The sequence below is a fragment of the Cebus imitator genome, unplaced genomic scaffold (genome assembly GCF_001604975.1).
Source record: "Cebus imitator isolate Cc_AM_T3 unplaced genomic scaffold, Cebus_imitator-1.0 Scaffold739, whole genome shotgun sequence".
Classification (NCBI taxonomy): Eukaryota; Metazoa; Chordata; class Mammalia; order Primates; family Cebidae; genus Cebus; species Cebus imitator.
Window position 1 is genome coordinate 308,657 of NW_016108054.1, and position 26,143 is coordinate 334,799.

General features: G+C 34.8%; 1 protein-coding gene across 6 annotated transcripts in view; it reads left to right on the top strand.

Moving 5' to 3' along the window:
• Window positions 1-26,143, top strand: part of LOC108296779 (synaptotagmin-1) — a 453,515-nt gene that overhangs the window by 219,225 nt on the left and 208,147 nt on the right. For all 6 annotated transcript variants that reach the window (XM_017519369.2, XM_017519371.2, XM_017519368.2 and 3 more), the window contains one exon: window positions 12,920-13,102. In XM_017519369.2, the coding sequence (XP_017374858.1) occupies window positions 12,937-13,102 (166 nt within the window). In that variant the 5' untranslated portion in view covers window positions 12,920-12,936. The remainder of the gene's footprint in view (window positions 1-12,919; window positions 13,103-26,143) is intronic.

The following is a 26,143-nucleotide window of genomic DNA, read 5'->3' on the forward strand; positions in this document are numbered from 1 at the left end:
GATTCTCCTGCCTCAGCCTCCTGAGTAGCTGGGATTACAGGCATGCACCACCAGGCCTGGCTAATTTTGTATTTTTAGTAGAGACAGGGTTCCTCCATGTTGGTCAGGCTGGTCTCAAACTCCCGACCTCAGGTGATCCACCCGTCTCAGCCTCCCAAAGTGCTGGGATTACAGGTGTGAGCCACCATGCCCAGCCTATCAATTTTCTTATAATTCACATCAACTCAATTCATATTTATCCAGCTCCACAGGATGCAGGGTGCTGAACTTCACCATAATTTACAGAATGTAGGGAAGACACAACCCTGTTTTGAATAGGAAAAAAAAATGTAATGAAAATCTCTTAGACCTACTGGGAATCAAATGCTTCAGGCACACATAGGTAAAGAGTATTAGCAACAAGGCAAGTTAGCTTTGCCTAGTAGAAAATAAACCTATGGAAAAAATATATTTTTATTGTGAAAATAAGATCATAAAGTATTTGTGTATGCTTGTTTTTGGCTACAAGCAACAGCAGATGCAATATAAAATGAATTAAACCATAAGGGAAATGTGTTGTTTTCCATTATAAGAACTCCCAAGGTATGGTGGTCATGGATTGATTAACACTGCTGCCCAATGCCATCGTGAGGTTATGGTTACTTTCTGTTTGTATCTTGTTGTCCACAGAGTATCTATCTGCCTTCCCTTTCACCAGATTCTCTCAGAATCATAACATGGCTGCAAGCAGTTCCATGTACCACATGTAAATGCACACCCAGCAGAGGAGACGTTACTTCCTCTGTATGTCTTTTTAAAAATTAGAAAAACGTTTCCAGAAATCACCCAACAGAATTCCTCTTGTATTACTACAGTTCCAAATTGACTCATATGCCCTTGCCTAAACCAACCATCAGCAAAAATAATAGGATTTCCGTGATCAATATGTAGACTAATAAGATTTTCTCATGAAATAGGAATAAGGTAATCTCCCTAGAGCAGTACTTGTCAGGAAAAAAAAAAAAAAAAAAAAGGGTTGTCTTAAATTGAAAGGAAGGAATAGCTACTAGGTAAAAAACCAACACACTGTTAGGTAAACAGCCAACAGTCTTGTTTATTATTGTCTCGTAGATTGTGGATACTGTTCATTCTTGTCTCGTGTCCCCAAATTAATTCATTGGCACATAATAGAAGGTAGAATTTCAGGAGGAGTAAGACAAATCACCAATTTTTACACTTCATATTGGATATATTTAGCATATAAACTTAGTTTCAGGCCCTGCTGTATCAGATATTTTAAATCTCAATGGTTTTCTATGTGGTGTGTTCTCTCAGTACAGTCTCCTCTAATTATTTATACTGGAGCATATTTTGGATTTTAACCATCTGTGTACATGGCTGTATCCCCAGGCATTCAAATGGTGAATGAATTACTTGAGAATTATTCAAAGCACCTAGTATAATATTGGACACATTGTAGACACACAGTTTATTCATTCGATCAACATTTATCTATTCATTTATTAGTGAGGCAGACTTCCATGGACTCAGAGCTGGCCTGTTTCAATTTAAATCCTGGCTCCACCACTTACTAGCTGTGCAAACTTTGGCAAGTTCTCCCATCTATAGTAGAGAGACACTGTAATAATATTGCCTGACTCATGGGGTTTATTTTGTGACCATTATATGAGCTTAGATGTTTAAAGCACTTATAATAATGTCTAGGTAATAGTATCAGCTTAATAAATGTTAGATATTTGAATTTATTATTATTTCTAACGGGTAGTTTGCAGCATTTTCCATCATCCTATTTACCACATTCTGAACTGTGTATGGATGGATTTTAAGGTTTTGCTTCACTGTGTGACAAAACAATGACTGTTTGAACACAGTGTGATAAAAGAGGGCTGTCAGTTGCAAGCTCAGATTTTCTGTCAAGTGCCTGTAGCTCAGACACAGCAAGAATTCAGAGATGAGTTTCAGCAAAGCAATGGAGAATGGAAATTCCAAACTGTTTATTTGTAACTTCTATTAAAAAAACACTGTGAGAGCCAATTGGATAGCTCCAGCTAAGCTGTGTCTCTTCATAACTACCAAAAGCATCTAGTACCATCTTACTATGCAAAAGTTAGAGATCACTTCAATTAATATACTATACAGTGAGCACAGTCACTAAGAAAAGCTATGTCAAATTGATCCATGGAAGATTTCAATTCCATCTCTAGGCCGTTACATCTACCTTTTCTATTAAAAGCGGGTGTTGAACAATGAGAACACGTGGACACAGGGAGGGGAGCATCACATACCTCGGTCAGTTGTGGGGGTCTAGGGGAGGGACAGCAGGAGTGTGGGGAACGTGAGGAGGGATAATGTGGGGATAAATACCAGATATAGGTGATGGGGGGATGGAAGCAGCTAACTACCTTGCCATGTATGTACATATGCACCTATCCTGCATGATCTACACATGTACCCCAGAACCTAAAGTACAATAAAAAATGGAAAAATAATTAATTAATTAATTAAAGAGACACTTATGTTGTAACATTTTTTAAAACACTAGAAAATACACCTGAAGTTTTTATAATGCATTTGAAAAGACTCATATCTTTTCTTGATTATGAACCTGCCATTCTTACTAAAATCTTGGGAGGCTTTTTAAAGCCAGAAGCATTTTACATCATTCAGTGGCATTTTAAAAATAAATGTGGTTTTTGAAACTGCAATGATAAAATATTATATTTGTAGATAAATGGATGTATAATAAATGGATTATTAGCAAATGATGTTAATTTTGTACATTCATCAATGAATATATTTTTAGTGACAACTCTAACGTACCATATTTTTAAGATTTATATCCTTATTGTAGGTGGAAAATTTCAGGTTTGTATAAAACCTTCTAATTTTCTGTATAATATTATAGTAATTTAGTACTTGAGTTTTCTCTTGGATATGTTTTTGCTTGTTTGTTTCCATTCTCTTTATTCTCTATAATATAGGTCCAAAGGGGAAAATAACATAGCAATGAATATAGTTTTCACTTGCTTATGGATTTATTTTTATTTTAGCTAGTTCTTCTGAAATTTATGTTGACTACAATTGCTCAATATAATTGTAATTGATCTTCTGAGAATAAGAAACACAGTTTAAAATTTTTTTTAAGATTTCCCTTTCCAATACATTACTCATAAATAATACTCATATTTCTCCTCATTCTTTAGGAAATACATATTTCATGTACTCTAAGAGATCATTAATTATAAGATGCACCATTATTTTATATAACACTAAGAAAAAATGTTGCAAAACAATTTCAAAAATGGTTTTATGTTACTTGAATTTTATTTTCTATTAAAAGATCATTTAGACAGTTAGACATTTTATTTTGTCACTCTTATACACACAAAAAAAACACAAATAAAAGCAAAATAAATTGGTTAATAAACTTCTAAAAATTTCTAAATCTGTTTTCAATACTCAGATTTGATAATGCCCTTTTTTTCACACACCATTTTTGCAAATATTGCTTTACTGTTGCCTCCAAAATCTTCCAAATTGCTTGCATCTCATCCTGCTAGTTTTGATGGTACAGCCAATATTGGAAGGTTTCAGACAACAACCCAGGTGCAGATCCCTTCTTCAAGTCACCTTTGACTGATTTATTGACTAGAACGTTAGTAGGAATAACAACTGTGTTGAGTGTACCTCAAGCAAAATGACAACCGAGTCTGGCAGACAATGATAGTAAGATGCCACAAATTGTAAGAAAAATCCCCATTTCAGAGATGTAAAAAATGTGAAAAAAATATTGTGAAAGAATGTTTTCAGTTGAGTGTTCAATCCATCACTCAACTATCAGTCTCCATGGCATTTTCCTTAGCTTCCATGATGGGATCCCACATCACTCAATGCTGTCAGTTCTAGTAGTCTTCCATGTACATCAGTTAGGAGTGCAGAGTGAAGAAGACTTACTGACAAAAGTCATCATTTCTGGCTATAAATTCAAATGATGCAGAAACTAACAAGACTAGTGACTCCATACAGTAGGTTTTGTTTCTCATAATACTTTCTTGATTACAAGGTGCATATATACTCAGATCACCATCAAGTGTGAGAATTTATGGGATACTATGTACTGAAACTCAGATCGAGGTGAAAACCAGGTCAATGGAAGTGGACTAACTGTGAAAATGACATTGCATAGTGATCATAGTTGTGAGCCCTGGGATCAGATAGCCATACTGGAATTCTGGCTTCACCACTTATTAACTCTGTGATGATGAGCATGTTTATTTTTTTCTCTATGCCTCAGTTTCTTCAAAGTTTTTCATAGCTTAAATTCCTAGGGAAAGATTCTTATTTGCCTAACTCACCTTTTCATGCCAAACAGTGTCATTGGCCTCACTCCAATGAGCTGCCCTTGAATCAGGTACACATTCCTCCTTAAATTTGCTGTGACTATGCTGTAGGGTGTGGTCACACAATGTGCATGAGCTGTTTCCCACCTTTAGAGCTGTGAGAACAATTTTACTGAAAAGGAGCTATCGATGGGCACACACTGGATTTCATACTTTGAGTACATCTCCCACCCACCTTGATTAGGATCAAGGATTAGATCCATCTCTCCTTAGAAAAAACAAAGTTTTTTGTTTGTTTGTTGTGATTTTATTTTATTTTAGGTTCCAGGATACGTGTGCAGAATGCGCAAGTTTGTTACATAGGTAAACGTGTGCCATGCTGGTTTGCTGCACTCATCAACCCATCACTTAGGTATTAAGCCCCTCATGCATTAGCTGTTTGTCCTGATGCTCTCCCTCTCCCTGCCCCACCTACAAGCCCCAGTGCGTCGTTCCCATCCCTGTGTCCATGTGTTCTCATTGTTCAGCTCCCACTTAAGAGTAAGAACATGCAGTGAAAAACAAAGTTTAAAGAAAGAAAAAAAAGATAAAGAGATGTTAAACCAGTTGGGCCAGCTTGGAAATAAATCTAGAAAACAATGACGCTTTTTGACACAAGGCGTTATGATTTTTAAACAATTAAAATTAGAGTTAGATGGGAAAATAACTAAATTCTTAATATAACCTGTCTCCTTCCAACTTTAAGAAAGATGGCTCTTGAGCTTTTGCTCAGCTCGAAGATACAGGGATTGGAGTGGATGGACAGTGGAGAATCTGGAAAACTAAATTGCCTCACATAAGAAAAAGACAGGAAAGAATTCTCATTAACAATATGAAATTTGCAAGTTGGTAAGTCAGTTTTCCAACCTCTAGAAGTAGGATTAGCTAGGTACTTGAACATTTAACCCCTAGTTTTTAACATAGACTTTTGCTTTTTAAGCTATTTGTCCATTTTGAGAAACTTACAGCTGCATGTCTCTGTGCTTATCCCTTTTGGGCCCAAATTTCCTAATTCCTCGTCCTATTTGCTACTTCTTATTTATGCTTTCTCACCTGCTTCCTGGAAATCAGAGTCATGTTCCCAATTGTCTAACTATGTCAAAAAGATAACTATGAGTTGTAATTTACCATTATCGGTTTCAGGAGATGCCATTGTCGGGGTATATTTGAGTTTCTGTAATGAGAAGAAGGGTCAGCAAGCAGAAACTCGTGGGCTGTTTTAGTGGTGTGAATTGATATCTGATTCTGCTATTCTCCCAACTCCACATAAAGCATAAACCTCACTAAATTCTCATTACTTACATAAAGTCCTTAGTACATGGTAAGTAAGACCTAACTAAAAGTGATTATTGTTCCCCCCTTAGGGAAAAAAAATCAAAGAAAGAAAAGAAAAAGTTAAGACAAGGAGGGGTTATAAGAGAAAATGGAGACTGAAACATTTTGATCAGAATGAGAAGAGAGAGAGACGAGAGAGGGATATGAGAAGGAAAGCCAATAGGGCTGTAGGAGGCTGCAGGGAAGTTCTGAAGAAGAAAAGAGAAAAGACACATAGCACCTTCAATAGAGCCGGAAACCAGGGGAGCAGATATGTTTAAAGGGGATTCTTAGGAAAGGCAGCTGGTGAGCATGCAATATTTCCTTCTGCTTACATTCTTCCAAAGACACCTTCAGCATAACACCTCTACGCACCTCTTCAGTGTTTGTATTGTGGGATTTATGAGATTGAGGAAGAATGTTTGTTTGTTCTATTCTTAAAGTAAAGCTAAGAAAGTCCAGTTATATTCAATTTGCAAAAGCACTGTGAGAAATACTTCCTGGAAGGCATACTCTTTAAAAAAAATTCTCCCTACACCTCTGATGAAACTTGTGTGACTTGTTAAATGGGTACAATCTGGAGGTAACTAGATCCATTTGGAAAAAAAATGAAGAAGAACCCAGGCACCTGTGTGCTTTATGTTAGGCAAACTGCTGTGCTTCCGGTTGTTCCAAGGTCTGAAAAACAACCTTTCATCAGTAGCCCTTTCTTTGGAACCACCGCTGTAAGTTGGCTCTCCTCCATAGTGACAGGGCTGTACAGTCTCTTGCTTCCTTCTTACTTCCCTCAAGAGAAATTATGTTTGAACTAGAGAGAGGATATACCTCGAGCCTGACATTCAAACATCTGCAAACTTGTGGAAGATTTTGATATGCTGCTAGGCTTTACTTAACTGCCTAAGGATCTTTGGATTCGGAAAGAATTTAAATGAAGTTTTGACAATGGTTCATTTTTTTCAAAAATATTTAAGAGTAGGTGTTATAGGTCAGGTTCTTTGGGAACCTGTTCTCAATCATAGACAGTTTACTAGGAAATGTTCTCTGTGTAAAAAACTGAAGGAAGAAGATATATGAAAAGGGAGATGCTTGCTGAACTGATATGCCATTACAACAGGCTTTAGCTGATCCTACGGTGTGCCTCAGAGATGAACTAAATTGAGCCAACATCCACCACTCTGCATGAAGGGTATTCCTGGGTAAGGGGCCTTAACCTTCAGCAAAGCAGCTGCTTTTGGCCAAGGGCAGCTTCTTCAGAGTGACTCCCTAGCTGTGAGCAATCAGCAGGCAGCACTGCCTGAAGCTGAGAGAAGAGGCTGAAATCCTTATTCCCGAAAGCCACAGGGCATAGGAAGAAGTGAATGAACGTGGCCCTCACTTATGGATTCTAGCTATACCCACAGCAGATCAAGGAAAACTTGGATGTAATAAAATCGCTACATTCTGCCCTCCACCTCAAAATATACTCTGACACCTTCCATAATATCTCCTAGATTCTTTTAAATAATTATTCCAATAGTTAGTTTCAATATGGGGCTTTCTGCATTAAAATACTTTTTTTAACAATAATATTTTTTCGAACTTCTCCTATAAGTGCTTTAATTTTGCATGCTATTGTTGTAAAATGCAATACTTAAATAGAAACGGAAGTAATGCTTTGTCTAAAAATCATGATGCTATTGCAGTATAGTAGATTTTCTTACCCTGTAATCTGACAAATCTATGTCAATTTGTAAATCTAGAGATAGGTATAAATAAAGTCCTACTAAGAAGAATAATTCTAAGGGGATAGAGGGAAGTTGCCATAGCAACCAATGTCTGGATTTTCCTCATTTTATACCACAAAACTATAAACTTTTTTTCATATCTCATTTTTTTTCTTAAGTTATTGGGGTACAGGTGGTATTTGGTTATGAAGTTCTTTAGTGGCGATTTGTGAGATTTTGGTGCACCCACTGCCCAAGCTGCATACACTGCACCCTATTTGTTGTCTTTTATCCCCCACCTCTATACCACTCTTCCCAAGTCCCCAAAGTTCTTTGTATCATTCTTCTGCCTTTGCATCCTCAAAGCTTAGCTCCTAGATATCAGTAAGAGCATACAATGTTTGGTTTTCCATTCTTGAGTTACTTCACTTAGAATTAATAGTCTCCAATCTCATCATCACTGTAAATGCCACTAACTCATTCCTTTTCATGACTGAGTAGTATTGAATTGTATAAATGTACTGCAGTTTCTTTATCCACTCATTGCTTGATGGACATTTGAGTTGGTTCCATAATTTTACAATTGCAAATTGTGCTGCTATAAACATGCGTGTGCAAATATCTTTTTCATATAATGACTTATTTTCCTCTGGGTAGGTTCCCAGTAATGAGATTGCTGGATCAAATGTACTTCTAACAAAAGTATAAACTTTAATGATACTTTCATATCTTTTCTATATTTTATTTTAACCAGTGGCCATTTTACGTATTTGCTAAATATGTAGCTGCATCATTCATTCTTGAGATTCAGCTTCTGATTACCTTTTAAAGTATTTTTTGAAAATCTGGCATTAGGAAATTAAACTTCTTCTGCAAGATCCAGTTTTCTCCAGAATAAACTTTTTGAAGATTTTTTTCTTTTTCATAATTTAAAAAAAAATCAGGTTTACAATATATTGAGAACATAGACATATAGGGGAAAAGTAGATATTCTACCACAAGGTTAACACATTTCAATGCATCCTTCCAGCCTCTTCTCTACAAAAGATTTTTTTAAAGAAAAATGGGACACTTTATATACTGTCTCATAATTTGTGTTTTTACCTAACACTCCCATGTATTTCCAGGTTTATAGATGGCTACCTTTTAGTAATTTTTATAACATCATTTTATAGATCACTATATAAGAAGTTTCTCTGTTAGGTAATTTCTGGTACTTCTAATGTTGTAAATAATGTTACAAACACCCTGATAGTAAATTGCTTTTACATCCATCTAAGATTAATTTTTATTGAGAATTCCTAGAACAAAAATGACCCTTTCTAAAGCTTTTGATATGTTTTGTTAGTTTGGTAACTATAAAGTATCTTTCTAATCTAGTCTCCTTCCTAATTGCCCATTTTTTTGTACCCTCACCTTCACTATCTATATTTAGCCAGATTTCTAAATGAATATGTCACTTCGCTGTTATTTTAACTTTCAGTTCTTTATTTGTGAAATAAAATTGTTTATGGTTTTGCTTTTAGTTTTTGTTAGGAGGCAGAGGAGTGTGTGTTTCTTTCTTTGAAAATTGCTCGTGCTGCTATTTACAATAGGAAAGACTTGGAACCAATCCAAATGCCCATCAATGATAGACTGGTCAAAAAAATGTGGCACATATACACCATGGAATAGTATGCAGCCATAAAAAAGAATGAGATTATGTCCTTTGCAGGGACACGAATGAAGCTGGAAACCATTATTCTCAGCAAACTAACACATGAACAGAAAACCAAACCCTGCATATTCTCATAAGTGGGAGTTGAACAATGAGAACACATGGACACAGGAAGGGGAACATCACACATCCAGGCCTGTCAGGTGTCGGGGACAAGGGGAGGGGGAGCATTAGGACAAATACCTAATGTATGCAGGGCTTAAAACCACCGTAGCACATGTTTACCTATGTAACAAACCTGCATGTTCTGCACATGTATTCCAGAACTTAAAGTAAAATTTAAAAAAAGAAAAGAAAGTTGCTTGTGCTGGACTTTCTTTTAGAAGATAATTTAATTTTTATTCAATAATATTTTTCTTGACAATTTAATTTTCTTTTTTTTTTTTTTCCATTTATTTATTTTATTGTATTTTAGGTTTTGGGGTACATGTGAAGAACATGCAAAATTGTTGCATAGGAACACACATGGCAGTGTGATTTGCTGCCTTCCTCCCCATCACCTACATGTGGCATTTCTCCCCCTGCTATCCCCCCCAGCTCCCCACCCCCCACTGTCCCTCCCCTATGTCCCCGCAACTGACCCCATTGTGTAGTGCTCCCCTCCCTTTGTCCATGTGGGTGTTGGACAATTTAATTTTCTATTCAATAATTTTTTTTTGGTATATTTCAGGATGCTAAGTTCCACTTTAACAAACTAAATGACTGTGCCTCTAAAATTAACCTTTTAGTAAGATGACTTGTGTCTTCCATTTACTGGCAAGTAGATTCAAAAGAAAATCATAAATACTTCTTTAGTACTGATTTAATTGTTTAATGATGCTTACATGTTATTATTAAAGTAGACCAGTGGAAGGAACCTTGGATCAGGCTAAATCTGTATAGGACCAATCACACTACCCTGGGAAAGCCATAGTCCAGTTTCTTCTGTAAAATAAGATTGAGTTACTTTTCAGAGTTGTAATAGGAATTGAGAATTGTCTCTTTCAATATCAACAACAGTATTTTGGCACAAAGTAGATGTCCAATAAATGGAATCATTAGTTATTATTAGCCTCTTTTGGTGTTATTTTATTTTAACATGTTCCTTATTTTACTGGTTTTTCAAACTGTAGGTCTCAAATTATGAGTGGATTGTGAAACTAATGTACACAACTTTGAGATACAACTAGAACTTTTTAGGAAGAACAGAGCAGAATTAACTATATCTAAGTATTTCACAGAAGTGTTTTTATGTGAAACTTTTCTTCGGTATATAACATCTAGGCAGAGAGAAGTGTGTACACTGGATGACGATGTAAAATGACCTCTTACTATGAGTTGTATCTAAAACTCCTTCACAAACAGGATTATATTAGATACTTGTCTCATAGTTTGCAAGTCTTTTGATGCTATAGTGGCTAAGACACCTTGGTTCAAATTCCCGTTCCATTAATTACTACTGTATGACTTTAACTGCCTGACTTTTACTGTATAACCTCCTATGCCCTAGTTTCCTCACCTAAGAAAGGGGTGATAATTATTCATGGGAGTAATATGAAAACTACTATATGCTTTAATATGTGTAAACCACTTAGCAGGTGCTCAATAACTGTTAGCTTATTTTATAAAGACTGATTAGAATAACTTTTTTTCTGAATAAGCAAACAGTATACATAAAAGAATATAAAGTCATCAGTCTGGGCGCGATAGCTCACACCTGTAATCCCAGCACTTTGGGAGGCCAAAGTGGGCAGATTACTTGAGATCAGGAGTTTGAGACCAGTCTGGCCAACATAGTGAAACTCTGTCTCTACTGGAAATACAAAAGTTAGCCAGGTGTGTTGGTGTGCCCCTGTAATCCCAGTTACTCAGGAGGCTGAGGCAGAATTGCTTGAAGCCAGGAGATGGAAGTTGCAGTGAGCAGAGATTGCCCCACTGCACTCCAACCTGGGCAACAGAGGGAAACCCTGAAAAAAAATGAAAAATGAAAAAGTCATCACATTAGCCAGGACTGAAGAATCAGGTAGTTTTTCCATCCACAAATATGATGCTTCCTGATAAGCATCTTATTTCCATAAATATGAATTTTCAAAAACCAAGTAACTATTCTTAGTTTTGCTATTTACAAAAAATGTTATCTCTCAAGATATGAAGGAATAAAAATAAAACACTAATTAATCAATTAGTTTTTGTCAGTATATTAGATCCTCAATTACCCATTATATTTTTTTGTTTTATGAATTTTTTAAATTTCACAGTGGTATGCACTAAGTAAAAAGAACTTTGTCTATATTCAGCCTAACAACAGAGCAAGATCCTATCTCATAAAAGAGAGAGAACTAGTCAATTATAAAATAAAAATTCTTATCTATGTATATGTGTTAGTCTCAGCAATGATCTCCTAGAAGTAGATCCAAAATCTCTGGTTTTAATTAAGATTTTAATAAGAATCCTATGCATCTGAGATTACTCTATTTTCAAATGTACTTTTACTAAATTACTCCATTTTCAATTGTACTTTTACTAAATAAGTGTACATAACTAACTCACAAATCGTTTGAATTCCATTTTTTTAAAAAATTGTTTGCTGATTATCTCCATGTCTTTGCAAAATAAAAGGCTTTTATAAGTTCAACCACTTTTCTGTTGAGAATATGAAGTGAATCCTGTCCAGGCCTCTTTACTTACCTAGTTATGCCCCAAATCATGCCCATTCTCTCATCAGAAGGCCTGAAATCTTAAGTTGTGCAGGAAAATTACAAAGTCCAGAATATTTTTAGATCGAAGAATATTCATTTCTACTCCTTTAGAATAACTTCCTTACAATTGTACCTTCACATGTTCTAAGAAAAATCTAGGAAGGGCAGGTTTTAGTCCTTCATATTTCAGAAGATGACAAATTATGAAGTCAAATGACTTGTTAAAGTTTACTTAGCTAGTGAAGAAGATGAGAACTGATGTCTTCTGAATTCACAGCTAAGATGTTTTTATTGATCATTTTATTAAGTGTTTTGGGATATTTTGGAGGTGAACAAATACTTAAAATAATTGAATAAATTAATAAAATAAAATATTCAAATTAATAAGCTAAATAAAGTAAAATAATGAAACTTATACGTTGTGTTTCATTAGCAGGACTATGATATATATAGTCAACCATGCCCCATTTATAGTGAGTTTAAAAAATTACCCAGCAAGACAAGCGAATTATTGATCAGAGTATTGTTTACAATAAATGTCAAAAAAGTGATTGGGGTGAAAGCTTACCATCAATAAATAATATTCAAGCACCAATTATTGTAATACATTCATAACATGTTTGAGTATCAATATTATAAATAGTATATTTATAACCATTTTAAAGTCACTAGCATTTTGAATGTATGTTATCATTTATTAACATTTCTAATACAAATATTACATCTCTTTTTTCCTTTTAAAAAATACAAAATAGTTAATATATAGAGCATGTATTTCATCAATAATTGTTTCATACACATTTTGGTAAGATACGGGTTAAAAGTTAAATATACACAGCAAATAATCGGCTCTATAAATAACTAATAGATTTGACAGTATACATAGCATTGTTGGGAGAGAATGCTATTCAGTGACTATGTCTGGTCTTACTTTCTGGGGAAGAGGTCTTTACTCACTGTGGTTCCATAAATATTTCATGAACCAATATAAAGCAATATGCTAATGATGGACTATTTACCCAGTGAGCAGGTGCCACCTCTGGTGCTGTTTCATCTCTGGAATACCTTTGATGTGGGAGCAGTTAAGCCATTTTGAATTGTTCTATCTTTGCTTCCCTCCCCTCACAGCTTCACCTGAACCTAAAATGGTGAGCGAGAGTCACCATGAGGCCCTGGCAGCCCCGCCGGTCACCACTGTCGCGACTGTTCTGCCAAGCAATGCCACAGAGCCAGCCAGTCCTGGAGAAGGAAAGGAAGATGCCTTTTCTAAGCTGAAGGAGAAGTTTATGAATGAGTTGCATAAAATTCCATGTGAGTATTTTATAATAGTACTTGAGTAAAAATAAGTGGTTGAAAAACACCCTATCCATTGGAAAGAAAGCAGAACTCCTTTTAATATACTATAAATTTACATTTAATTTATTACTATAGGAATGATAGTATCCCAATACAAAATGAAATATTCTTGGAAATGGAATATTCTTCTTGTCTTTAAATATACTGGATAAATGAAAATCCAGTTTATAAAAAAAAAAATCTACCACTTGTCTTCAATGTAGGTAGCTTCTTTTCTTCAGTGTCTGTTTCTCTCAAGCATATTAATGTTTAGGGTTGTGTTGTATGTATTTTGGATTTACATTTATGAAATTATTTCATTATAAAGATTGTTTCTGCACAATAGCTAAGGTTTGCTTTCCCAATATCGCAGGTTTGATTTTCTGTCACTCGTTTGTCAACATTTAAAAATCTTATTGTGATTTTTTAAAGTTCCTTTATTGTGATTTTTAAAAACTGCACTTAAGTTTATTTGGATGAGTATAACACTAAGTTCAATCAGTGACATTTAACTTTTTTATTTTATTTTTATATTGACAGATAAAATTATACTGTTGTACAACATAGTGGCTATCATTAATAATATATCTATGGTGTATTCCAGAAAAATGTTAAGATAGTGAATATAAAACATCCTCACAACAAAAATGATAACTATGTGAGATTACACATATATCAATTAGCCAGGTTTAGTTATTCCACACTGTATCAAAATATCACGTTGTAGACAGTAAACATCATGTTGTACAAAAGATCTCTGGAACTTATTTCTCCTCTCTAACTGAAATGTTGTATTCTTAGACCAACATCTCCTCAATTGTCACCTCCCCTAAGCCACCACAGCCACTGGTAACCACCATTCTACTCTCTACTTTGATAAGATCACCTTTTTGAGATTTCACATATGAGTGAGATAAGGTCATATTTATCTTTCTGTGTCTGGATTATTTCACTTAACAATATTCACCAGGTTCATTCATGTTGTCATGAATGCCAGGATTTTATTTTTTTATAGCTGAATGGTATCTCATCAAGTGGATGTACCACAATCCATTCATCCGCTGATAGACACTTGGGTTGATTCAATATCTTGGCTATTGTGAATAATGCTGCAACTAACATGAGAGTGCACGTATCTCTGTCATATTGATTTCATTTTCTTTTTTTTAATTAGATTTATTTGCATATTAGCAAGTATGTGGGGGTTTTTTGGGGAGAAAAAAAGAAAAAGAAAAAAAGAAAGAGAGAAAGAGAGAAAAAAAGAATGAAAGAGAGAAAGAAAGAGGAAGAGAAAGAGGGAGAGAGAACGAGAGTCTTGCTTTATTGCCCAGGCTAGAATGCAGTCTAAGAATGGGTATTGAAAACCTCTTTTATGCCAATAATTGTGCTTAACAATGGAGACAGGAAGGGATAAGGGAGGAAAATAACAAACAAGCAGCCAACCAATATTTCATTTAAACCTGTGAAATGCTATGCAATTACTAAAGAGTGATTTACTTCCAATTATGTAGTCACTTTTAGAGTAGGTGTGATGTGGTACTGATAAGAATGTATGTTTTGTGGATTTGGGGTGGAGAGTTCTATAAATGTTTATTAAGTTTACTTGTTCTGGGTCTGAGTTCAAGTCCTGGATATCCTTGTTAATTTTCTATCTCGTTGATCTGTCTAATATTGACAATGTGATGTTAAAGTCTCCCACTATTATTGTGTGGGAGTCTAAATCTCTTTATAAGTCATTAAAAACTTGCCTTATGTATCTGGGTGCTCCTGTATTGGGTGCATATATATTTAGGATCGTTAGCTCTTCTTGTTGCATTGATCCTTTCACCATTATGTAATGTCCTTCTTTGCCTCTTTTTATCTTTGTTGCTTTAAAGTCTATTTTATCAGAGGCGAGAATTGCAACTCCAATTTCATTTTCTTTGGATACATACTCAGTGGTAGGATTGCTGGATCGTGTTGTAGTTCTAGTTTTAATTTTTAAAGAAACCTCCATACTATTTTCCATAGTGGTTGAACTAATTTACATTCTCACCAACAGTGTGCAGGGTCTCACTTTTCTCCACATCCTAGCCAACACTTATGTTTGATTTTTGATCATAGTCATTCTAACAGGCTTGAGGTGATATTTCATTTTGGCTTTAATTTGCATTGCCTTGATAATTAATGGTGTTAAGCACTTTTTCATATTTCTGTTGACCATTTAAATATCTTCTTTTGAAAAATGTCTATTCAGGTGATTTGCCCTTCTTTTGATTCGGTTTTTTGTTTTCTTGCTATTGAATTATTTGAGGTCCTCATATATTTTGGTTATTAATCCGTTAACAGTATATAGTTTGCAGATATTTTCTCCCCTTCTGTAGATTGTCCCTTTATTTTGTTGATTATTTCTTCTACTGGTGCAGAAGCTATTTAGTTTGATATAATCCTATTCATCTGTTTGCTTGTATTGCTTTTGGGGTCAAATCCAAAAAGTTGTTGCCAAGACCATGCCATAAAACTTTCTTCCTGTGTTTTATTCTAGATTCGTAATTTTGAACCTTATATTTAAATATTTAATTCATTTTCGATGATTTTGTATATGTTGTGAGATAGAGTATAGTTTCATTCTTATGCATTCGGCTATCCAGTTTTCCCAACACCATTTACTAAAGAGACTGTTCTTTCTGCTTTGTGGGTTCTTGGCTCTTTTGTTGAAAGTGAGTTGGGAGTAAATGTGTGGATTTCTTTCTGGATTCTCTGTTGTTTCATTTGTCTGTGTGTCTGTTTTTATGCTGGTACCATGCTGTTTTGGTTACTATAGATCTGTAGTATAAAACTGTAACTCTGTACGTAGTATATTGAAGTCAGGTAATGTGATGCCTCCAGCAATGTTCTTTTTGCTCAAAAAAGATTACTTTGGCTATTTAGGAATTTGTGTAGTTCCATACAAATTTTAAGATTTTTTTTCTATTTCTGTGAAGAATGTCATTGGTATTTTGTAGTATCTTTGTCTGGCATTGCTATCAAGGTGTTGCTGGCTTTGTAAAATGAGTTTGGAAGCATTCCTTCTTCAATTTTTGGAAGAGTTTGAGAAGAATTGGTATTAGTTCTTTAAATGTTTCATAGAGATCAGCAGTGAAGATATAAGGTCCTCGCTTATGGGAGATTTTTTATTACTGATTCACTCTTTTTGCTCATTACTGATCTATTAAGATATTCTATTTCTTCATAATTCAGTCTTGGTAGGTTGTAAGTGTCAAGGAATGTATCCATGTTTTCTTGGTTATACAATTTGTTGTTACATAATTGTTCCTAATAGTCTCATGACCCTTTGTATTTCCATTGTATCAGTTGCAATATCTCCTTTTTTGTTTTTTATTTATTTGAATCTTCTCTTTTTTTCTTAGTTAGGTTTCCTAAAGGTTTGTCAATTTTGTTCAACTTTTCAAAAGACCAGTTTTATTTATCTTAGTTTTATTGGTCTTTTCTGTTGTTTCTATAGTCTCTATTTCATTTCTCTCTGTGCTGATTTTATTGTTTCCTCCCTTTACTAAATTTGAGTTTAGTTTGTCTTTGTTTTTCTAATGTCTTGAGGTTCAACATTAGGCCATTTATTTGAGATTTTTCTTCTTTTTGTGATATAGACATTTATTTCTATAAAATTCCCTCTTAGAATTTCTTTTGCTTTATCCCATAGGTTTTGCTATATTGTGTGTTCTTTTTCATTTGTCTTAAGAAATTTTTTTTGTCTCAAGAAATTTTTGTTTCCCTTTTAATTTCTTTAATGATCCATTGTTTATTCAAGAGTGTGTTGTTTAATTTCCATGTATTTGCACATTTTCTAAAGTCCCTTCTGTTTTCGATTTCTAGTTTTATACCATTGTAGTCAGAAAAAAAAAATAATTTGATATAATTTCAGTCTTCTTAAATTTATTAAGACTTGTTTTGTAGACTCACCTATGATCTGTTCTGGAGAATGTTTCATGTGCAGTTGAGAACAATGTGTATTCTGTAGCTGTTGGACAGAATAATCTGTGTATGTATGTTGGGTTGATTAGAGGCAGATTGTAGTTTAAGTGATGTTTCCCTACTGATTTCCTAACTGGATGGTCTGTCCATTACTGAAAATGGGGTGTTAAGTCACTGTTATTGTATTACAGTTGATCTCTCCCTTCAGGTCTATTATCATTTGCTTTGTATATTTAGGTGCTCCAATGTTAGATGCATTTATGTTTGCAATTTTTACATTCTCTTGCTGAATTGACCCTTTTTATCATTATATAATGATCTTTCAATTTCTTCTTACAGCTTTTGTCTTAAAATCTATTTTATCTGATACCCATATAGTTATTCCTGCTCTCTTTTGGTTTCCATTTGCATTAGATATCTTTTTTCATCCCTTTATTCTGTATGTCCTTACAGGTGAAGTGTAGGCAGCATATAGTCGGATCTTTTTAAAATTCATTCAGTCACTCTATGTCTTTTGATTGGAGAATTTAACCTATTTACATTCAAAGTAATTATGAATAGTTAAGAACTTACTTCAGCCATATTGTTAATTGTTCTCTAGTTATTTTGTAGATTGTTTATTTCTCTCTTTTCTTTTTTGCCATCTTCCCTTGTGGCTAAGTGATTTTTCTCTAGTGGTCTGTTTGATTCCTTGCTTTTCATTTTTTGTGTATCAACTAGCGGTTCCTTCTATATGGTTACCATGAGGTTTTCAAAAAACATGTATAGTTATTAGAAGTTCTTTTAAGCTGTTAACAAATTAACTTTGATCATGAAAAAACCTGTACAATTTTACTCCTCTACTGCTCACATTTTGAATTTTTGATCTCAAAATTTACATCTTTTACATTGCATTTTCCTCTAAAATTTATTGTAGCTATTATTATTTTCAATTGTTTTGTCTTTTAGCCTTCATACTAAAGTTACAAGTAGTTGACACACCAGGATTACAGTGTTACAGTATTCTGCATTTGACTATGCACTTACTTTTACCAGCAAATTTGATACTTTCAAATGTTTTTGTGTTAATCATTAGCAACTTTTTTTTTCAACTTGAAAAACTCATTTTAGTATTTTTATAAGACAGGCCTGGTGGTAATGAACTCCCACAGCTTTTGTTTGTCTAGAAAATCCTTTATCTCTCCTTTATTTCTGAAGGACAGCTATGCTGGGTACACTATTCTCTGTTGGCAGTTTTTTCTTCAGCATGTTGTATAATATTCTACTCTCTCCTGGCCTTTTCTTCAGCATGTTGTTTAATATTCTACTCTTTCCTTGTGCAGTGGTGCAATCTCAGCTCACTGCAACCTCCGCCTCCCAGGTTCAAACAATACTCCTTCCTCAACTTCCCGAGTAGATGAGATTACAGGCATCTGCCACCATGCCCAGCTAATTTTTTGTATTTTTAGTAGAGGCAGGGTTTCACCATGTTGGCCACGCTGGTCTTGAACTCCCAACCTCAGGTGATCCACTTACCTCGGCCTCCCAAAGTGCTGGGATTACAGGTGTGAGCTGCTGCCCCTGGCCCTGACTTGGGTTTTTTCAAATATCATTCTTGCTACAGTGAAAAAAAAAAAAAAAGGCAAGGGAGAGAGATAGAGAGAGGCAAGGACAGAAAACAGGTTCTTGTGATCCAGATGAGAGACTCATAACCTGCATAAGAGAATTATTCTATAAGGACACTGAAAAATTAAATGAAGCATACAAGGAATCAGTTCCTTATTCCTCTTATTAATGAGGAATAAGCAACTTGTTAATTTGTCTGTCTACTTTTAAGAAATTCAAATTGATCAAAGACATACTCTTAGCACAGTTGTCAGTAATTATCATTCTTAACAGAAAGATTTGTAAGCCAGCAGAGATGAAGATGATCCAATATATCGAACCCATCAACTGGGAAACACAAAATCTCAATTGTCGTTCTTGCTCTGCTGCTGAGTTAATGGACTGACATACAAACTCTGGGCACTTTTGATATAACTTTGAGGTCATAACTACATAAACAAAATACATATATTATGTGTGTAAATGTTCACTTAAGGAATATTTTGTCAAAATGTTTACATATGATATGTTTTAGAGAAGCAGAGAACACAATGAAGACCTGCATATCCTGCCTTTTGTTTACCACCATCTTCCTCTCTGGAAAAATAAAAAATATGAGACATAATGGCAAGGCTGATTAACTACAGGATTGAAATGCTCACTGTATACAACCCTAACTCATTTACCCATTTCCTTTCAGTCTTTGCCCAATATTAGCACTTCCCCAACCACAATATTTAAAATTGCAATCCATTCATCTCGCCCTATCTTTGCCAGTATTTCCTGTCCCCCATCCTTGCTTTATGTCCCACCATATTACTTAGCACCGTTTTAAATAGCATGTATTTTATTATTTGGTTTTAAATTGTTCTAGCTTCCTCCAAAATAATGTAAGCTCTATGAAGCCAATATGTTGGGTCTGTTTTATTCATGGTTATATCCACACTGATCCCTGCATATAATGAGGCGGTAAATATCTATCTGATGAGTGGGTGGATTGATGACTACCAATTTAACTTGTATCCTGAATCACTCCTCTTAGACTTTGAGGCCTTAATATTCTGAAAAATTTAAGCATATTACTAAAGTATAAATTTTAAATTTCAAACACTTAGGAAAGCATCATTTTAATGCTTGACTTTGCAGTAAACATTGAAAATGCAATTGTTTCTATCTTTAGTGTCAACTCCTCCATCTTTTAGCCTTTCCCACTTAGAGCCAGCTATTACTTTATTTTTTCCTCTCTATTTGTTAGTAGAAAAGCAATCAGCTGAAAAAAAATATCTATGAAACTCTTTCCTTTCTTTTGTTTCTTTTGGGTAATCTCACCTCTTTCCTTCCCAAACCATTGTCTTAGTCCTGTGTCCCTTTATCAGGCACTGGAAATCAGACCAGATAAACAATCTGCTTGTCCATGGAGATTTGCCTTTGACCAGCAACCTAAAACAATAGAATGTCAAAGAATTTGGGTACCACCCATAAAAAGTATTGTTGCTAGCACTCTCTTTGATTTAATAGGAAGAAAAAAGTAAGAGAACTAAAATCTTAAAGTGGTATGGTAAATCAGTGTTAGAAAACACTGCATCATAAATACGAGCCATGCCATTTATTAAAAATGTGTAATAGTACATATTTTATACTTTCATTTTAATCCATCACACTTTTTACTGCCTGTGTAACTGACATTTCTAATAGGATTTATATGTAGGAAGCAACACTAAACAAAAATAAAACACATCCTTAAATCAAATTTCTTTAGGACCATATGTTATATAAAGGTTATCATTTTTGACTTGGCATAATATAGTGTGATACTAATGACAGGTAACAAATTAGAATATTAATCGATTTCAGTCTCTGAACTAAATCTTGGCTATCTGGCAGATGTGTTTTTTGCAAAATTGATAGCAAACAGCTTTAGTCTGTCACTTGAAATTCCCACTTGTAAGAAGAGAGGTGTCACAATGGCAAGGAGCGTGCATGTCATTAGTTGGGTAATCTGCACAGTCCAGCATGAAACATATTCAAACCAAATTGCCTGATGATATCATCCATAATACCACAGGGCTTAAATTTTTTCAAAAAAGGAGAAGGAAATGGTAAATGCTTAACATTTTTATCTTTCAATTCATTCTGCACACTGTTATCTAAATGAAGCAGACAAGGTTTTTCAGAATGTTTTTTTTATTTTGCAACTTTGATTTTAATATGACTAGGGCCATCGTTGGTTTGTAAAGCATGAACTCATGTCATCTGAATAACCATGATTAAGGCTTTGATATTCATGAGCTTCCTGAAGTAGAGTACACCTTTCTTTAAGCACAGTAGAAAGCCAAATAGCCAGAACCTAACTCTTAGTCCAGAATAAGAGCAAGTGGATTAAGAGTAGTTGTATAATTCATGCAGAAATGTTATTGGATAGACAGTTTAATTCAGAAATTAAAAATACAAGCTCTAGATATAGACTACCAGAGTTCAAATCCTAGTTCCACCGCATACTGGCTCTGTGACCTTGGGCACGTTAATTAATTTTTCTGAGTATCAGTTTCCTCCTATATAAAAAGGGGATGAAAATAATATTCCCATCATAGGGCTGTTTGGTAAAGGTGTCAAGGCATATGAAATGCTTAGCAGTGTGTTTGGCACTGAGTAAGCGTTCTATAAATGATAGCTATTATTAAACTCAAGTCTATTTCTATTTTAGAAAAACCCTCTATTCAGGTCAGTCACCCAAATTGAGAAAATTCTGGAAACTTTGCAGCCAAATACATGTGCATTGCGTTCTTTAATCCCACTCCAGTGATGTCTGTATTAGAGAAGGTAAATTCCCTCTTGGCATTCCCTCATTTCATCTTCTCCTTTAATATTTTTTGTGAGGGGGCGGGGTGTCCTGTAATTTTACTTTCTCCCTCCTTCTTTCCCTTTAGCCTACACACATGACCAAGATTCACATATCTGAAAGTGCCTGGCAAAATTCCAAGCATAATAGGTTCTTAAGAAATGCCAGTTTTCTTCCTTTATACTCCAGAAATTTCTTCCCCTACTTTACCTCTCCCATCAAGCTATCATTCTCTCTCTTTCCTTCACATCTTCACCACTCTTATTTAAAAACATAATCTGGACCCTGACAACTGTTTTTTCCACTCTCATTAACAACTCAATTCCTTCCACTCTAATTTCCATCCTTTGAGTACTATTAAAATTGATTTCACTAAAGTCCCCAGGTACTTCCTGATATACAGTTATGAGGATTATTATCAATATTCAGTTGCTTAGATATTTTCTCATTATTATCACTATTGGCTTCACCTTCTGAAAACTCTCTTAAATTCCAGAACCACTCTCCTTTCCTCCTCTTTTTTCCTCCCCTCCTTATTCTCCTTTACTGACTGGTCCTTCTTTTTTATTATTTTTCTCCCCTTAGGTATTAGAGGTCCTTGTTTTCTGGGGTTTCTTTTTTAATCCTATTCCATTTTTATTCTGCATGCTCTCCTTGGGCAGTTTCATTCACCAAGCCACTCACATAAAAGGGCTCACTATCATTCTTGACTCCTTGAGCTATTTCACCACCAGCTCTGTACCTGCATTTAAGTTATGTGAATTATCTTGAACACCTTTCAAAACCAGCCAGCACTTCACTACAACAGTGTCTCCCCTCATGATTTTCTCTCTTCCTGGACTAAATTACAAAAATTAACATTATATCAGTGTGGTTCTTGTGCCATCCTCGGAGGAACTGATCTAGAAAGCAGGAGTTTTCAAACCGTTTTAGCCAAGGATTGCTATGTTCAAATGCAATATTATACAGATACTTGAATATATAAGGTCTTATTTTATCATCTTCTTTAGTTTATAATTTTAGTTTAATTTTGGCTCAAAATATAGAAAGTGTGTGTGTGTGTATCTGTGTGTGTGTGAATACTGTGTATGTGTGTTTTAAGAGTTATGGAAAGTCTGGTTCATCTAGAGCAGTAGTTCTTTTTTTTTTTTTTTTTCTGTTGACCAGGCTAGAGTGCAGTGGCATAATCCTGGCTCACTGCAACCTCCACCTCCTGGGTTCAAGTGATTCTCCTGCCTCAGCCTCCCGAGTAGCTGGGATTATTGGCGCCCACCACCACACCTGGCTAATTTTTTATATTTTTAGTAGAGATGGCGTTTCATCATGTTGGTCAGGCTGGTCTTGAACTCCTGACCTTGGGTGATCCACATACCCTGGCCTCCCAAGGTGCTGAGACTACAGGTGTGAGCCGCCACACCCTGCTGAGCAGTAGTTCTTAATAGAGATGGCATTGCTCCTACAACATATGGCAAATATTTTGGGGTCATTTTCAGTATATTAAAAAGTGGGCATGCAGGAAACTCCTGGCATTAAGAGGACATGGTCACAAGACCCTACACATTCTGCAAAGCTTGAGACACTTTCACAAAATGAAGAATTTTTCTGCATCCCACATAAATTTCAGAAGCCCCATAGGACATACATATAGATGGAAACACTTTTTATAATTATCTGAACCTAAAACTATTTTCCATATAAACACAAAATATTTTTGCATGGCTCTCATATATTAATACATGGAATAGTCTAGCTTGTATTCTACTGTCCACCTTGAGTTTAACCTCCAATTTTCTTCTGATTTTTAAAAAATCTTCTGATTGTCTTCTCTAAATCTAAACATCCCTTTTAGTATTAAAAATTTTCAAGCTGTCTTGAAAAAATTATTTCACTGTCTTATTGTCTAATTGCACCTGAAGATTTTTGTACTGAAATATAAATATTTAAATAAATACTATGTTATTTATCCATTATATTATAGTTGGCACATTTTATTAATTTTTAAATTACATATGTAGGTATGTTATATTATTATTTAAACTTGGAGACAGAAGAAAAGAAATATTATAAAATACTTGTTACGAACTAGGGTATTGTGTACAATACATGTTGGAAACAGATGCTCGGTGCCGCAAAAAAAAAAATTAGCATTGAGACAAGGGATTTCTCAGAAAATCAATTTTTACTTTCTGTGCTGCAGGAAGGGTATCCTCAGTAGCCATCTTGCCACAAGAGTACAATGAACAAAAGAAAAGCAGACATACAGACATACTTATTCCTTATGCATTTGGAGTCATCCTTACTGCTGTGTCCTTACTGCTGTGTCTGATCTCCATTGGCTGGGGTCAGACCTCATAATCTTAACTAAAACCCAGTTGGCTAATAACTTAAAACTTTCCTAAACAGGTAAGGGGCATAGGCTGTGAGTTGGGACATGCCGTAGAGCACGTCCAACACAAATATCTTGGTTAAAGTACAAAGACATAGAATGTACTACATGCCAATAAGCATGTCTAACAGCTACATATGATAGGGCTTAACAAAGAGTTATTAGCACACTTATGATTTATTCTTATACAAGAAAGGAAACTTTGAAGAGAAACTTTTTTACTTTTCACAATATGGATTTTTAAAAAACAAATGTGCGAAAGGACTCTATCAGAATTCCATATTCAAGGTGGAAAGCTAACATTCTACTGATGCTGCGTTTCAGGAAAGGTTGTTTATATGTGTCCTTGGATTTTGCTTTATAAACTAGTGTTGAGGGGATTTTATAAATTTCCAAAGCATAGGTAATAATAAGCATAGTAAGCACACAAAGGCACCAAGTAGATTAAAATCACAGCTACATTTCTAAACTTGATTCAGCTGTATTCCATTAGCATTTCAAAGATATTAAGCAAACAGAAACACACCTGAGGAAAATGAGGGACTTGAATAAGATTTTGGACCTATATCCAAAATGACTCAGGGATTATCTTGCTGCAATACCATACAAATGTACTTTAAAATAGCTTTAAATGTCTACTTTGTTTTTGCCACGTAGCAGATACATTGCAAACTACAGACTACATTTTCACTAAGCAAAATCTGACTACAAAAGCAAATCTGCTAAGACCACAGAGTGAGAGAAGCTGGGAGACTGCTGTTTTCTCCTTACTCATGACTAGGTAGATCTCATTGCATTGCTGACCTGTCAGGTTTGCGCCAGCTTCTATTAAATTGAGTAAAGAATTTAGAAGCAGAAACCAGAGGAAATTTATGAGATGTACCATTATATTTTTAGCACTTGGCTTTATTTTTCTTTGTTTTGATTTTCATTTATGAGAACACTATAATAAAGAGATTTGTACTTGATATCTTCTGAGTCCATGTGTCTCCCCAGTCTATCTTTTGAGTGGACCTAAGTAACTTTGAAATAAAGATTAAGAAAATATTGGCCCATTTAGAGTTCCTCACTAAGTAACACTTTCATCGACACTGCTGCCCTGGAAAAATTTCAAAACCACTTGAACCCTCTTTTTTTTCTCTCCTCTTTCAAGTTGCTTTCACACGTACAAGTTTTTTTTTAAAGGATAACAGTAGACAACAAATAATAGAAATACATGTGAACTGATAAATATGCCATTTTCCAAAAGTAGTTTATACCTGTCCATAGAAACTCAGAAAAGAACCAGGATCTCAGGACAATAAACTATAACTGTATAATTGACTGAGTCATATTGTTCAATACCTTGAAGGTAAAATATTATTGTAAAAAATTCATTTTTCTAAGGATTTGGATCAGATTATTTTAAATCAGGAAACTATTGCAGTGGATTTAAAACATTGCTTTTATAATCATGCAAATATTACTACCTAAATTATTTGGTACACTTCAGTAGCCCAAAAGTGGTGGCAATTTATCCATAATGCTGTCTTAGTCACTCAGAGACTCTGACCCACTATTAGCAACTAACTCAGGTCAGGGGAACATTGTTTGCTAGGATGAGAATCTATCAAATGAAGTCATTTGTAGTATGAGCTACAAAGTTGGTCTTCTCAAGTTCAAAATTTTGAATCTACCATTACTAGTGTGTGATCTTGGGCAAACCATATGATTTATCTGTAAAATAAAGACAATAATAGTACTTTACCTCTGGGAAGATGTGAGCAGTAAAGTATTCATATACATAAAGTTCTTAAAACAATGTCTGGAATATAATAGCCACATTCAAAATCCCTAAGCTTCCACTGCATTTATAAATCACCTACTATATGCCAGGCTATATATGGCATGGTTAGGAGTTAAATCAAAGCACATAATTTTTCTGAACCTCAATAGCATTATAACTCAGAACTTTTCTGCTAGAAAATATTCTAACTTAAAATATCTTAGCAAGACAGCAATGGCTTCTTATGATATGGCCCTTGCATATGTTCCAGCCTCCTCTGCAACTATTGGCCCTCACACAGTTTGCTCCAGCACGACAGAACCCCTTAACAGTTACTCAACGTATCATCCATAGTTTAACTTGCTTCCAGATCTTTATACAAACTGTCTCCTCCGCCTGAAATTCCTAGCTTGCCATAGCTTGTCTACCTAGACTCCTTCTAGTTAGCCTTCAGAACTCTACTTTTGCTTAAAGCCTTTCCTGCTTTCTGTT